This window comes from Lampetra fluviatilis, chromosome 28 (assembly GCF_964198595.1).
Source record: "Lampetra fluviatilis chromosome 28, kcLamFluv1.1, whole genome shotgun sequence".
Classification (NCBI taxonomy): domain Eukaryota; kingdom Metazoa; phylum Chordata; class Hyperoartia; order Petromyzontiformes; family Petromyzontidae; genus Lampetra; species Lampetra fluviatilis.
This window is the reverse complement of record NC_136302.1, coordinates 9,150,474-9,165,157: the sequence shown is the minus strand read 5'-3', so window position 1 is coordinate 9,165,157 and position 14,684 is coordinate 9,150,474. Positions and strand designations below refer to the sequence as shown.

Sequence of the window (14,684 nt, the reverse complement as noted above, 5' to 3'; positions counted from 1 at the left end):
TCATATTTTAATAATTATTAAGTGGTCTAATAATATCCACATTTTAAATTACATCAGACGGTCATGGACCTGTGATTGACGGCGATGCACAAGCACAAACAATAAAACACACAATTGTTACGAACACTAATCTTTAAAATAAAAAAAATATATGCGTGCCATACCGTTAGACGTTTCGGGCAATGGCCCATCTTCAGAGCAGAGCTCTGTTCTCAACACGCACCATCATAAATTTGCTGTAAGCCAGTGTTAATGAAAGTATACATTACGCAGCCGTGAATGCGCAATCATTAATCAAATTGTTTATGCCAAATTGAGTGGCACATCGTTAATAACCAAAGCCTTAAACAACGTCCCGTTAATTGCCGACTCCTCATAGAGTAATGATAATTGCTAGAGGTTTTACTACATGCAAGCGTTTTGCCCGATACCTCACGTCTTAACGTCTATACAGCTAAAGGCACATCACAGTAATGTTCACTGTCACTTATCACGGCACATTAACCGTGTTGTATGTGCGTGTATATACAACACATACACAGCGTTCGCTACGCACAGGGGTGGAGTGGTGGCGCAGTGGTTAGCGCGCCGCACTATGAATCCGGTCACCTAAGTTCGATTCCCGGCTCACGACTTCACGACTGCGGTGAGAGCTCTTGGAATCAGTGTTGGCACGGATCATCGCCTTCACCGACCCAAACTGACCAGCGTGGTGAAGTACGGTCAAACAACGCCCACAACTGCCGCAGCATACGGAGGCATCCATCCAGCAGTGGATTGACAGCGGCCTGTAAAATCCTATTCATATTATATTGTACGAGATTGGACGTAATCACACTTCGCCATTTCAGGAATGGGTCCAGTTGTTACATTTTACACGCACTATGCAAGCTATGCGATCAATCACGCCGTGTGTGCGAGCCTGGCAGAACACAAGCCCCATGAAAACCTTCGTCTCTGATGTTTGTAAACACACCTTGACGTGTTTATCACTTGGGTGAAATACACTTGCTGTAAATAACGACACAAAACATACCCTCCCAGGCATCACCTTTAACAGGCGGTTGTGTGCGCGTGCTGTTAACGAGCACCTATTAAGGCCGCGAAAGGTACGCGATGGCGCTGTTGGCCATCACCACGCCTGCGCGGCCGTCTTTGTATCCCCAGCGTTCACGTCCGGTTATGCGAGGAATAATACAAATACACGGCACACGAGCTCGCCATCGAACAAAGACGGTCACCGCGTCACCTGCGCTTGTACCGGCCGTCTGGAACGCTCTGCCTTCCGATATTAGGAAGCCGCTGGAGCTTATGCACTTTGAAATCATCATCTAGATTGCAAACTCATTTCTTTAGAACTGCTTTTAGTGTTTGATGTGTTGTCCTTTCTCGCACCTTCGATTAACACGGTTGGCTACGTGCGGTGCGAAAGAAATTCAACGTACATAAATACGTACATACGCACAAGTGCATATACCTGGTGGTGATGTCAAGCTCGATTCTGTTAGCCGTGGGCCAGAAATTGAACTCAGGTTGCCGGCTTTTCACGACGCAGTGCGCTAACCAGTGCGCCACCGTTCCCCCATATACATACACACGCATACGCAATTACCTTGCGTTGTCTCTCAATTAACCCCCCCCCCCCCCCCACAATTTCTTACAACCTTGCTCAATGCAACAGACGTATTAAGTTAGCTGTTAACTATTACCCATTAAAAAGAGTGATTTTTTTTTCGCTGGCCTGCTTGGTGTGTGTGGGTTGGTGACTTTGGGGGCTCGCGTTAAGCAATTGTTGTGATCAACAAAAAGAAAACACACGCACGCGAAATAGCAATTACGGCGAAAGCGATGAGCCGCCAGTCCACTTTTTGTCGGTGCCGTTAATTAGATCGGGAATTCGTGTCCGGCGGCGGTGGGAGGAGGGGGGGGTGGGCGGTTGAATGAATCCGTGGGCGAACTTTTACACCCCCTGGGATAATTAAGCGGTCGCTTGAATGGTCCCTGGAGAGATGTTAAACTCCCGGGTTCGTAGTGCGACGGTGACGGAAAGGCGCGTTCGACGCTACTCTCAGTTGCGTCTCTTTTGTTTTCACTCTCCCGCACAACCGACAGCGCACGATGATTTTTTTTTTACACGAGCAAGTCCACAATTTCGATTTAAAGCTTTCGTGACTGCAGGGATTCATCTTCTTGGTTCTTTCGGTAAAGTCACGTAGAATGGAAATAATAAAACAATAAAAATAAAACATAATAAAATAATTCTCACGACGTTTCGGCCACAACGCAAGCAGCCGTCTGAATTTCAGACTTTGTCTACTCGACAGACCTGCTCTCCACCTGAGGACGGCTGCTTGCGTTGTGGCCGAAACGTCGTGAGAATTATTTTATTATGTTTTATTTTTATTATTTTATTATTTCCATTCTACGTGACTTTACCGAAAGAACCAAGAAGATGAAGTCCACAATTATTATTTTTTTACACGAAACAAGGAGATTTGGTTAGCTATTTTACGTTTTTTTTTATTTTAACGCCCGTTTACCCAGGTGAGCTTCACCGAGTCTCAAGACTATTTTTGTTTGGGGAGGGTTGTTGTTGTTGCAGGAGGGAGCGTTGTTCCTGCCACACCACAATTGAGCAATTTGCAAGCAACGCCACGAGCATAGGGATGTTCGTTCAATAGCAGTTGCGTTGTATGTTGCTTGTTATATTTGTTTGAGCTATGGGAGGAAACGTATGCAGAACAGGGAGAGGAATGTACAGACTCCACACACGCGAGAAAGGCACCCAAGTCGGGAATTGAACCCAGGCGCTGTTTGCTATGAGGCACAAATGTAACCACTGCCCCTACCCTGTCAGTGGTTGAACACAATCAACTACGCTGTGTGTCACCTGCGCATGCAGCATTCACATGTTGCAGTGCCGTACCCGTTGACGTGTTCTGCTTGCCACATCTTCCCCGTATTATAAGACGCACCTCAAAAACCACGTGTGCCCAGTGTCGATTCAGTTGTACACATTTGGTTTGACACACACACACACACTATGGGTTAGGACGCACCCACAAACACTTTCCCAATGAGATACAAAAGTGCTTCTTGAAAATCCGGAGGTTACGTATGTATATATATATGTGTGTAATGTATTATATAGTGACACACGCGCAAGAGGAACTAAAGCCACTTAAAATGTGTTTTACATTAGTTGGTGATTACGGGAGTAACGGAATTGCAACATAAATGTAGTTGTTTTTATATATACTGCATCTCACACCAACCTACTACGTAAAGAGCATTTAGAAAATATGTGTACATGTATACATACCCTGACGATGATTATATTATTTGTTTTATAATCAGGCTTGCGAGGTGCGGTGATGTAATTCCGTTACCGTCCAATTATAAACCGTTATGCAATAAAACGGGCTGATCCGTGTGCAGATACCCCACTTAAATAGGCAGAATAAATTACGTATAGCGAATTCAAATGTTTATTTCAAAGGCTGTACACGTCTCCCAAAACCCGTCTCAATACACACATTAAATATTTTAACTCTATCCCCCCCCCCACCCGAAAGATACGGGATACATCGCTTTTCACAATATTCACTCGGGTGTCTACGAGGTGGAAGTCGGGACGGGTCATGAGAAACCAACGGGGTATCTATAAATGGATCACTTTGTAATATGCATAAGCATATATATACACACACGCGCGCGCGCGCATGCACCAAAGTGGTCGGGAATTTTTTTTCACAACGGAAGGCAAATTGTAATTGTGTTCGTTGTTGTTTTTTTGTGTTACTGAGCATATGGCGTGTGTTAAAGTTTGTAAATAAATAAAAGCATTGCAAACCACATGTCAAAAATAGGTCAAAACCTCTCAACGAATATTGTTTAGTCAACTGCTGTGTGTTACGCCAGTACATCATCTTAAAAAAATCCGCACGTGAAAAATCTACTGCTCGATAATTAGATAGGATAATTAGATGGGGTAATTAATGGATGTTTTATGTTTAAAGTGTCTCGTTCTAAAGTAACATTTCACTGACAACGTGTGTGCTGGATTTTATATAGCACACATAGAGTAACACTGTCATCGTTTTAAATTAGTCTAGATTATCACGCGCATGCGAAACCAACCTCGAACTGCCACGTATAAAGATTAAGCAGAACAACGAATTATACCAAATTAATTACGCTCACCAGATTTGTCATGAATTTTGCTTCTTAACAGAAAAATAAATATACACGTAATTGCTATATATAGGAAACTGATATAAATATCACTCTAATGACACACACACACACACACGTCTCGTTCTTGTGTATCTTTTGAAATGATCCCGTCTTGTACAAGGAGCGCTCTTACCAACAACATCCGGCAACTCCGCTGCAATCATTGAACAAGCCCCGACTGACCTTTGCCGATGAGCCCCAACAAAGTCGAATATAAACAAGCTCGATGTTCTTATCATAAGCATGCAGCGTGTAGATTTGTTTCATCTCATGCAATGATGTGCACAATTTCGACCCTTTGCCAGTCCACCGCTTGATTTGGCAAAGGGTCGACATCGTTTTCCCACTTGGTGTCGGAGGTGGTCGTTCGGCCATACTTCACCACGCTAGTCGGCACGGGTAAGGTGATGGTGGTGGCCCAGAAAAATTGTTTCAGATATCACCCGTCACCGATCTTAGCTTGGCACGGGAATCAATCGAACGCGGTTCACAGCACAGCGTCTGAACCACTGTGCCACCACTCTCCCTCCCCCCTTAATGTAGTCAAGCACCCCCCCCCCTTCGTTTAGCACGGCTTGCTTACGTACGGTGCGACAGAAGTTCAACATACGTATTAAGAACTCATTAACACGCTCACTCCACAGAAGCACGACAAACTGAGTAAATACACAGCGCCTGATTTAATCAAGCACAGCCCTGAAGAATTGTCCCGAACTCGTTTTTTTGGCACGCAACCACATCGCCTAATTTTGTCCTCATGTTACTTATATTTCATGCTCATAGGATGATATGAGTATAGGATTCCATAATATAGGACTTGTTATGCATGCGTGTTTATTTTATGTACTGTATCCGATATTGGTAGTGCCTTAGGCCGATAATTCCAACTCCAAGCCAGCAGATTTTGCAGCGTTCTGCAATATATCGAGTGGGAAATTAAACCTCTGTGTACATATATATACTGCACTGTAAACACTTTATATATGCTTACAATCTCGCAAGGCGCAAGCGATCGGCTTTGCTTTTAGTCCGAACGCATGCACCCGATTGTGTTGTTGTTGTTGTTGGGTAACGAGCTAGCTAACCGCTGGTTATTACAAAGCGTTATTACAACTTGGCTCGAGAAATGTGGGCTAATGTAATGATTCCAACCTCTCCCTCCCTCCCTCCGCCCCCCCCAAAAAAAACAAAGAACATTGGGGAGCGGGTAGAAATATTGTTACATTGTATAGGAGAAATGTCTTCTTGAACGGGAACACGTGGACACATTGTAACGTGCGGGTCTCAAAGTACGGCTCCGACTGTAGTAAAAACAAAAACGATTATTGTGGCGTAAGTAATGAGTTAGTAACTTGCGTGTTGAAGCCTTTAAAATGTATAACTATTCCACATAGCCTGTTTAAGGCCAGACGGGGGGGAAATCTTTGTCTTCGTTATAGATTGTCATCACACGCATCACCCACGAGCAATCCACTGCTGGATGATTGCCGCTCTTAGCTGTGTAGATTTCATTCGTAGCAAATGTAGACTGTATATATATAGAATTTTAATGAGTGTGTTAACTGTATTCGGTATTATGTGTTTTTTTTTTACAATTTACCAAGTATAAATGTAAACATATTTCAACAATTACACTATTAATGCTATGCCTATAATTGGTCATGTTTGTATATATGTAGCAGTACAACAGCAACGCTTCTCAGGCTATAGCGTTGTTTGCGAGCTCCTATTAAGGTCGATACGAAACACCACCGATATCACTGGGCCACAACACACTCCCTGCCGCCTTTGTCTCACCAGTGCTGATACGTAAGCCTGGCGCACCCGGTACTCAGTTAAGGCTGAGTCGACCTAGGACCATTAGAGAGTCAACGAGCAAATTCTAACGCCACCGTGATTAGCCTCGGGTGAGGAATGAAACTCGTAGCGTACGTGGAAAGCGGATAAACGCCGCGTTTTCCGAATTATAAGATCCGTCTTATAAATGAGAAAAATGTCTTATAATCCGGAATATAAGACGCGACTTATAATCCGGGTTAACGTTGACGTCGAAATAACTTTGACATCGGACACAGAACAAGTTGGTGGGGTGTGGGATGGGTGCGTCTTACTTTCCGGAGCACACGCTACGCACGGAACCCCAGTGCAGTATCTTTAACACGACAACACAAATACGTGAATCAGCTGATCAAACAGCTGAAACGCGCCCTTTAATATCGCCCGCCAGATCGCTGTTGCAGAGGGCAGCAGCAGCAGCAGCTTCAACGTAACGCAGTGCTACCGTGCAAGTCTCTTATAACAACTGTTGTGTTTGTCGTTTCCTGTTTGAGCGAGTACTTAATCAAAAAAACACCCCGACAGGAGTATGGTTGGCCATCGCGAGCTGCCGTATTTTTATTGTATTGCACCGCTTCACGCAACCGATACGGGTTCCTGGTTAAGACGTGCGTTTTGATGCATGTTCGTGGCGTAAACGTGCAAAAAAAAGTAATGTCCACTCATGGATTCCTCTAAGCTGTGCTGTTGAGGACTTCGGCCTAAGCAGACTTAGACCCAAGTCCTCCCCGTCACCACCTTTTCTCAAGTTATTACAATTTTTGCTCAATTAAAGAAATGTATAAACTCGCGTCTATCACTAAAGTCAAGCGCCGTTTGTTGCTGGTCGTTTGGCGTTTTGAGCCAGTGCTGGCAATTTATATTTATACTACATATCGATTTATATTTATCATACACTCATTCTTTACTAAAAAATCAAATGTTCACAACGTTGTATGTTCTATGCATGCCTCTTAGCGTACGCAGTCACACAATGCGTAGCCTCTACCCCCCTTCCACTGCTGGATGTTATTAACGGCAGTGGCCGGGGATCGAACTCAGGTCGCCGGCTGAGTTGCAAGTGCAGTGCCGCTAGCCATTTGTGCCTCCGCTCCGCACCCAGCCAGTCGGTCATATGAGTGCAACGTAGCTAAAGCCCTTTGCCAAATCCACTGCTGGATGAAGGCCTGTAACAGCTCGTGTTAAAAGGGGACTGTTTTTTTTTATTGCTTTGCGTCATTGTGGGTTGAATAGGAGGGGAGGGGGTGGTGGTGTGGGTAGGAGGAGGATCGGTGTGAAGAAGTCACCCAATGACATCAACGCCCGTGACTGCCAATTCGAACTTTGTGTCTACGAGTTCAGCACGCGGTTGCGCTCAACCACAGCGACACCGCTCCCCCCTTGTTGTGTGGCCGACAACGGCTTCTCAAAGTCATCCCAACCGCGAGACACGCGCTCGGCGCCTCGGTCGCTTGCCCACTGCGCGCTCTGGGGGTGAGCCGGACTTGCGGTGCAAGGAAGCCGTCTTCGCCGCTGGTCGATTCGGTCACGAAAGTAACGGGGGAGGGAGGAGGGGAGGGAGAGAAAAACACAGCGCAACAATAATAATCCCTCCCACATCTCTCTCCTCTCTCTCTCTCTCCCTCCTCCACCACCACGTCTCTCTCGCGTGCCACACAGCTACTGGACGGGCCGTCTGGCGTGTGCGGGAAGGACGGCTCCTCGGCGGGAGAGCCGTGCAGAGGCTCGGCATTGGACAGCGAAGAGCGCAGCTGGCTCAAATACGTGAGGCTCGCCGCGTCCACACGGCGGCCCAACTTGGCAGCGGTGGAGATTGATCAGAAGGTAAAAGAAACATCACACACACACACACAACTCTACTACCGTATTCTCACGATTGGACGATGCACCTTTTTCCTTCCAAACACACACACACACCGTTCCCGTTGTGTGTGTGTGTTTTTTTTAAAGCAAACGTTGTTTGAGATGCGTCCTATCAACGTCTTAACCGCGTACAGGAGGATATCTACGTGGCCAGATGTGTGTAACTTGACGCGCGCTCGTTGTTTTTGGAGGTTGTGGTGGTGGGATCGAGAGGGGGGGGGGGGTGTTACTTTACGTGGTGTCGTGTTATTCTGAGATTACGGTAGTGAATGCACTCACTCCTGCCAGCGTCTTCACCCCCCCCACACACTACCCTCTACCCCACGACTTCAACTCAACGATTCGATCATTATTTTATGTGCTATGATTAAGGGCTATTGCCCGAAACGTCGCGTGTTATATAGCTGTCACTTTTAAAGCGGTGTTATTGACTCAACGTGCCGAGCTTTTCTCGATTTTAATGATCGCGATGCAAAGTAAGCGATTCGATTCGACATTGATTCACGTCGGCGTGAATTGTAGCGACGTAGCGGCCTCTAGCGGCTGCAAGCGTTAAGTGAATCAACTGCACGTGAATGCGAGTGGGGGGGGGGGGGTATTAAAAAGTAATCGATGTTATTTTTATGCGGTTCGATTTATTTATGGTTGAATAGTTGTACACAGCTTATCCCCATGTAACAGACATCTACTATCGAGATACAGCATACAGCGTACATTTTAGTTTGGCAACATCACAGATAATGACTGGTGATATTGCACAGAACCACAGATTAAACAAAACTTTACGATGGTTAATAATACAAATTGCAGTAGTAAACATAATTATCCGTACATCTGTTTTAATCGTTATGTGACTAATACTGCACTGAGCGGTGTGGGGTAGTGTTTATAATAATAGCGACTTGATATATACTTATTTTTTTGTAGAACGTTTTATGAAACTATTTTTTGAATAAGATAACCTTAGTATAATTTAAAGATTTGACTAGATAATACGCTGTGACCGAACGTGGATGTATGTTTCTCGTTCACACAACATTGCAATGGTGAAGCATGTCGTTTGAATGTTCGTTAATGCGGCGCTTAACAGCTTGAGACATTTGCAAAGTATTACAAATGGCACATTTACATATATACGTGGTTCTAAATCGGATTGCCTTGCCGTTTGTATGCGCGCCTTTGTGTCTAGGGGGTTAACAACGTACGTGTCAACGCCTCTACAGCCCCGGCGTGTGGAGGCGATTTGTGCCTGTGTGAACACGCGTGTGCAAACAGTATACATTGCAGAACGTGTAATGTGCCGTCGTGTATTGCTGTTTGTATCAACACGTGTATATGTATATATGATGTACATATTTGGCATTTTCAACGTTGTTTTGACGCTCGTGTAAGTCTGTGGACAAACATCGGCGCTTTGAACTATTTGCCCCATGTAACCTGAACACGCACACACACGCACGCTGACACAACGTACAGACAAGCACCCCGGATAGCCGCTCCAATTCACTGCTTGCGGTTCACCCATCGGATTTATGCCCACTTTTACAACAACAAAAAGTTAATATTTCAATATACAACGAATGGAGCATTAAAACCAAAAAGTGACAGTTTGGTAGGGTATGGTTTTTCTTTTCGAATGTGACCGAGGACTACAAAGGGTGGTGATGATGATGATGATGGTGGTGGGGTGGAGAAGCAAGCAGTTAAAAGAGGGTAACGAAAAAAAATAACAAAAATATATTTTGGCAGTTTCTTGGCGAGAGGTCGTGAATTGCAATTACCGGTTTCGGTGTGTGTCGTTCGGGATCGCGTGAGACGCGGGCGCGATATTCTAATTGGCGTCTCTTTCACTTCTCCGGTTCAACAGAGACACGGCAAAAACGCGCGTGTCCATTTTCACGCGGCGTCATCGTCGTGAATTCGATGTCAATTCTTGAAATTATTCGCCTTTCTGTTCTAACAAACCCGACGTGAAGCTATCGCAGGAGAGACACGCGAAACAACATGGGGCGAAACCGCTGGAGTATTTCGGCGACTTTGTGTGTGTGTGTCGTGTTTTACAAGGGGGAAGCGATAGAAAGATTTAGATTTGATCGCACATTAAACGAGTCTGAACAGCGCGAAGCGTACGCGTGCCAACACATTCGTTAGGCAAAAGGCAGCGGGACCACGCGTGCGATGACCGGCTGCGCGTTAGACGCGACTCGTGTTGAATGCGTGCAGAGTGTTAGTAACCCGTTCTCGTGTGGCGAAGCCGTACACATAACACGTGCGCTGGCTTGCAACGTGCGCTGCGATCACGCGGTTTTTTGTTATCTTTTACGCATTAAAACAAGACGCGAAGCAGCAAGTTGTGGTCGATTTTCAAACATGCGGACAAAACGTTCGCTTTGTAGGGGGGACCTGCAATGAGCTAGATTCTTATACCGTGTATATGTTTCGTATCATGCGTAGCCGGTATATATTGGAAGTACAGGCGCTAAATGTACGCGCGCAAATTCGCTCGCAAAACGTACGCCAATGCGCGTTTTGTAAACCCTATTCACGGAACTGCTGTTTGAGTCGAGTTTGTTGTCCTTCCGCCCACGGCATCTCCAGATTAGCGCGGTTGCCCGCGGGCTACTACTGCGGTGCGAAACAAGTCGCAACGTACACGCGCGCACACACACGCCAGACGCGCGTTAACCCTCGCTAAATCAGCTCGAGGTATACGGCTCATCGCGAGAGAGGAAGAGCGGAAGGGAGGACTCGAGTCAGCGGTTCTTGATGAGACAACGGCCACCACCACCTACCCCCTACCCCCCTCTCTCCCCACGCCTCCTTCCCTTGTGGGCGAACGGTCTTTAATAAACATGCTACCGAATGAACTCCGTTCGGGATTTCGACGCGGCACAGGAATTGGTGTGCCGGTAACACTTTAATCAACGCAGCCAATCCCCCCCCCTCCCCACCCCTACCTTTTTAAATCCTTTATATTAAGTTCACTTGCTTGCTTGCTTGCGCGCTTACGACCGTGAAAATCTTTCGGTCGTTTTTTAACCCACTTCCCGTGATCCAATCGAGCTGACATTTTGCACACAGGCTCGTTGTGCGTGACAATTAATTTTCGTGAAATTTTCTTCCAAATATTTACACTTTTTAGGAAAAAAAATATTATATTTAATTACCAATTGCTTAATGGTGGCAGGCAATCATCTGACCCATAGGTGGCAGCCATCTCAAGCCAGAGGACGAGAGGACTCTAGCCGCCACGCATATAAAGGATTTATAGTGAAAAACTTTGTTTTTACGGGTTAATTTTTCGTGGTTACTCCGCAGAGCCAGTTGTTACCGGCCCGCGCTGAACGCGGCCAGTCAAGGTACAACTCGCGAAGGGAGCGTTCAGCGAGAGAGGGTGCGCGCGCGCGCGTGCGTGTATTCGGTGTTGCGCCAGGCGTCTCTCTCTCTCTCTTTCTTTCTTCTTCTAAAGCTCTCAAGCGCGATTAATGTTATTATTGTTGTGTTAAGCCATTAGCCCTTCGCTGCACGCCGGGCTGGTTTGAGCCAATTTCCGTTCCCCCTCTCGCCCCAATAGTATCCCCCCCTCCCGCTATGCCCCCCCCGCTTTGCCCCGGCCCCCCCCCCCCCCGCTGTGCCCCCCCCTGCTGTGCCCCCCCCCCCCCCGCTGTGCCCAAATGCCCCCCATGCCCCCATCTTATCAGAGACTCGTAGAGTGCACGAAGGCACAACACCCAAGCCATGTCGATCTGTCGTGGTCGTCGTCAGACTGTCACGCAAACACGACGGAGCGTCTTAGACATGCAGACACGCTTTAAGAGTACTGTAGTTGGACTTTGCGTGGTGGTGGCGGCTGGGGGGGGGGGTTGGTTACATTTGCGCGTTCACGTTCACCTATGCAGCCCAGCTATACCTGAGTTCGATTCCGGGGCCACGGCTAACATCACAGAGGAGTATTTAACGGAACCGGTCATTATCGACCATCCCCCCTCCCCACACCTTTCTTCACCAACCCACACTAAACCACCAGAGTGGTGAAGTATGGTCAAAGAAACTCTCGCGACCGACAAATAGATACGGCTTGGGGAGGCCTAGACCAGAGTTGAATTCGCTAAGAGCCGTGGCTTATTATCACTCATGCCATACGTTTGTTGATAATAATACTATCCTCACAAAAGTCACGTCTACCTTGACAAACAGTGTCTCAGTTGGCTCTAATCTGGCTTTAAATACTTGTAAAGGTTAACTATCTACTGCACAGAATCCATAATAATCACGTCCGTTTGAATAAGCTTAGCTTATAACAGGGACCTTGACAAACACATGCAGAGGTAATTATTCTAACATTGTACTGATAAACAACAATAGCAATTCGCACATTTGCGTATGAATTCGAAGCGGGATCAGAGTGAAACATTGTTGCACAAAGGTAAGATGTTCCAGGCGTATGGTGCACACTCTGGGACTTAATTTCTCACCCCATATATTTTCTGGAATGCCGGTAGGCCGGCTTGGAGTAGCGATCATCGGCGTACACTAGACTACAAGGCATGCCTATCCATGAGAATCCTATGCAATAATGCTCCCATATATCCGTCTAATCCCATGAACATGTTTTAAACAGAAGCCGCTCCGCGTAGCAGTGACATCGAGGACCCGACGCAGCCTCTTCCTCCCGATCCTCATCTCCTCTGACCCTTTAGTCCCATTTCTCCGCTCCTTCTCCACCCCTTTCCTCTCATTTCCCATTCCCTCCTCCTCTTCTTCCTCCCTTCCCTTTCCCGTTCCTGGTTCTTTCCCTATGCGTTCTATATCCTTGACTCTGCTCGCCTTCCTGTGTTTTACCATGGGTACAACAAGAGTTGCCGGTAAACAATATTTTTACAAATCTAATTTGGACTTGTCTACGCAAACATGTTCATATTATATCCCTGGCAAACACGCACGTCCTTTGGAAGTAACCATCCGTCCGTCCGTCCATACCCTCCCTCCCCTCTCCCCGGCAATGGTATATCCACTGCTGGATAGGGTCCTCCTTGCTTCCTGTGTGCTGTGGCTACGAGTCACGTGCCAGCTCTCCATGTCTTACCAGCAAGCCCGACAATATCAAGGGGGGGAAACAAAACCGAAGCTCTCATTACAAATCATACTTGTTACACGTTTTTGTTTTGTTTGAAGCATCTGAAAGTTAATGGACAACGTTGAATCCTATCCATTAGGAGCGCAGGTTAAATCCTACGTGTTTCAACGACCCCATTAAAACGAAGGATTCCAAAAGCTGAGTCGAGCATTGGAAACTCCAGCGGTACACATTGTGGTGCCCTTAACAATGAGTGAACCAATTTGGTAAAAAAAAACACTTTCCCCATTACTTATTTCGTGGTTGACTTCCTTTCAATTTGTGCGGTTTCACAAAGTAATTTCTTGAACAAATATCCGAGGCGCTCCGAAAGAGTAAAAACATAGAAACAAATATTACTGCTTTCATGTTGGAAGTGACGAGATAGGAAACCAACGATTTGTAAAGAGGGCTCCGACGCAGCCTGTGGTTGAAGAGTGCCAAAGGCAAAGTCTTGCACAGGAAATATCTACAAATTAATCCAAAGGGGACACTGTGGCCACTCGAGCACAATCCGCGTCTGGAAACTCGGAACTTTTTTTCGCGTGAAAAATGCTTCTTTTGTTACTTTTCTCCGACGCAGTCATTTATTTCGGGAGGGGCGGGAGGGAGGGAGGCATTTTATGGTGTGGGTTTTTTTATATGGCGAGCGCTGTACGATCAAGAGACTCTCTCTCTCTCTCTGAACCGGTGCTCGCTATGACTGATGAGCCGGTACAAAAAGGGTTCTTTCGGAAGAAATGTGCGGAGCGCGTGGCAATGGTGACACCTAGTGGGGGATGGTGTCCTCCAGGGTACCAAGGGGCGCTCTCTCTCGCGGTAAAAAGCCACAGTGTTACATTCCGGTAGATGTCCTTCATGTATTCTAGTCACTCAGTCTGGTTCGACGGTAATCTGTGAAATTGCAGTCAAGTCTTAATCGGGTCTCTTCTTGTTGAGTGATTCAGTTCTGGTCAGCCAAAGTAGACAAACATTAACTCAAACACTCAGATCATTTTGGTGTGGTCTTGGAATTCCCCCCCAGCCAAATCGATGGACTTGGGTAAATAATGTTTATATACTCTACACACACTAGCTAATTGCCAGATGTGGTCCTTCCTCAGGGCACTTCGCAGCTTCTGATAACGTGAGCTAACTATCTCAGTCCGCGTCTGTCATACGGACTCGGTTAGTTTCGCATCAACAGTCAGGCCGCGCTTCGGTGCTTGCGACGAGTTGCCCACGGGCGCGGGCCAATCGTCGGACTCGACTGAGAGTAAAAGCAAAAAAAAAAGAAAAATTGTCGACAAATAATTTCGCCATTAAAGTTTCGCGAGCAATAATTATTAACCGCGGTGAAAAGCCAGTGGGCAGTCGGCCCCGTAAAACCAAGTCAGGCACACGGGGAGGGGGGAAAAGAGAGTGCTGTGAGTGTCAGCAAACGGGGCCGATTTTTCTTTTTCCCCATAATGGCCGTCGGGGCCTCTTTCAAGGAATAATTTCTGGCCAATGCTACCTCGGGGGGGAGGTGGGGGTGGGTTAAAAGTAGCAGAGCTTTGTTGATTGTAATTTTTGGAGAGAGTTGCGCCGGCCCAAAACGGGTCGGGGTTGGCAACTTGGAAATTAATCAAAACACCAAAAAGTTATTTGAGCA

General features: G+C 46.5%; 1 protein-coding gene across 4 annotated transcripts in view; it reads left to right on the top strand.

The window, feature by feature from the left end:
• Nucleotides 1-14,684, top strand: part of MECOM (MDS1 and EVI1 complex locus) — a 317,891-nt gene that overhangs the window by 266,551 nt on the left and 36,656 nt on the right. For all 4 annotated transcript variants that reach the window (XM_078869634.1, XM_078869632.1, XM_078869633.1 and 1 more), the window contains exon 4: nucleotides 7,732-7,896. In XM_078869634.1, the coding sequence (XP_078725760.1) occupies nucleotides 7,732-7,896 (165 nt within the window). The remainder of the gene's footprint in view (nucleotides 1-7,731; nucleotides 7,897-14,684) is intronic.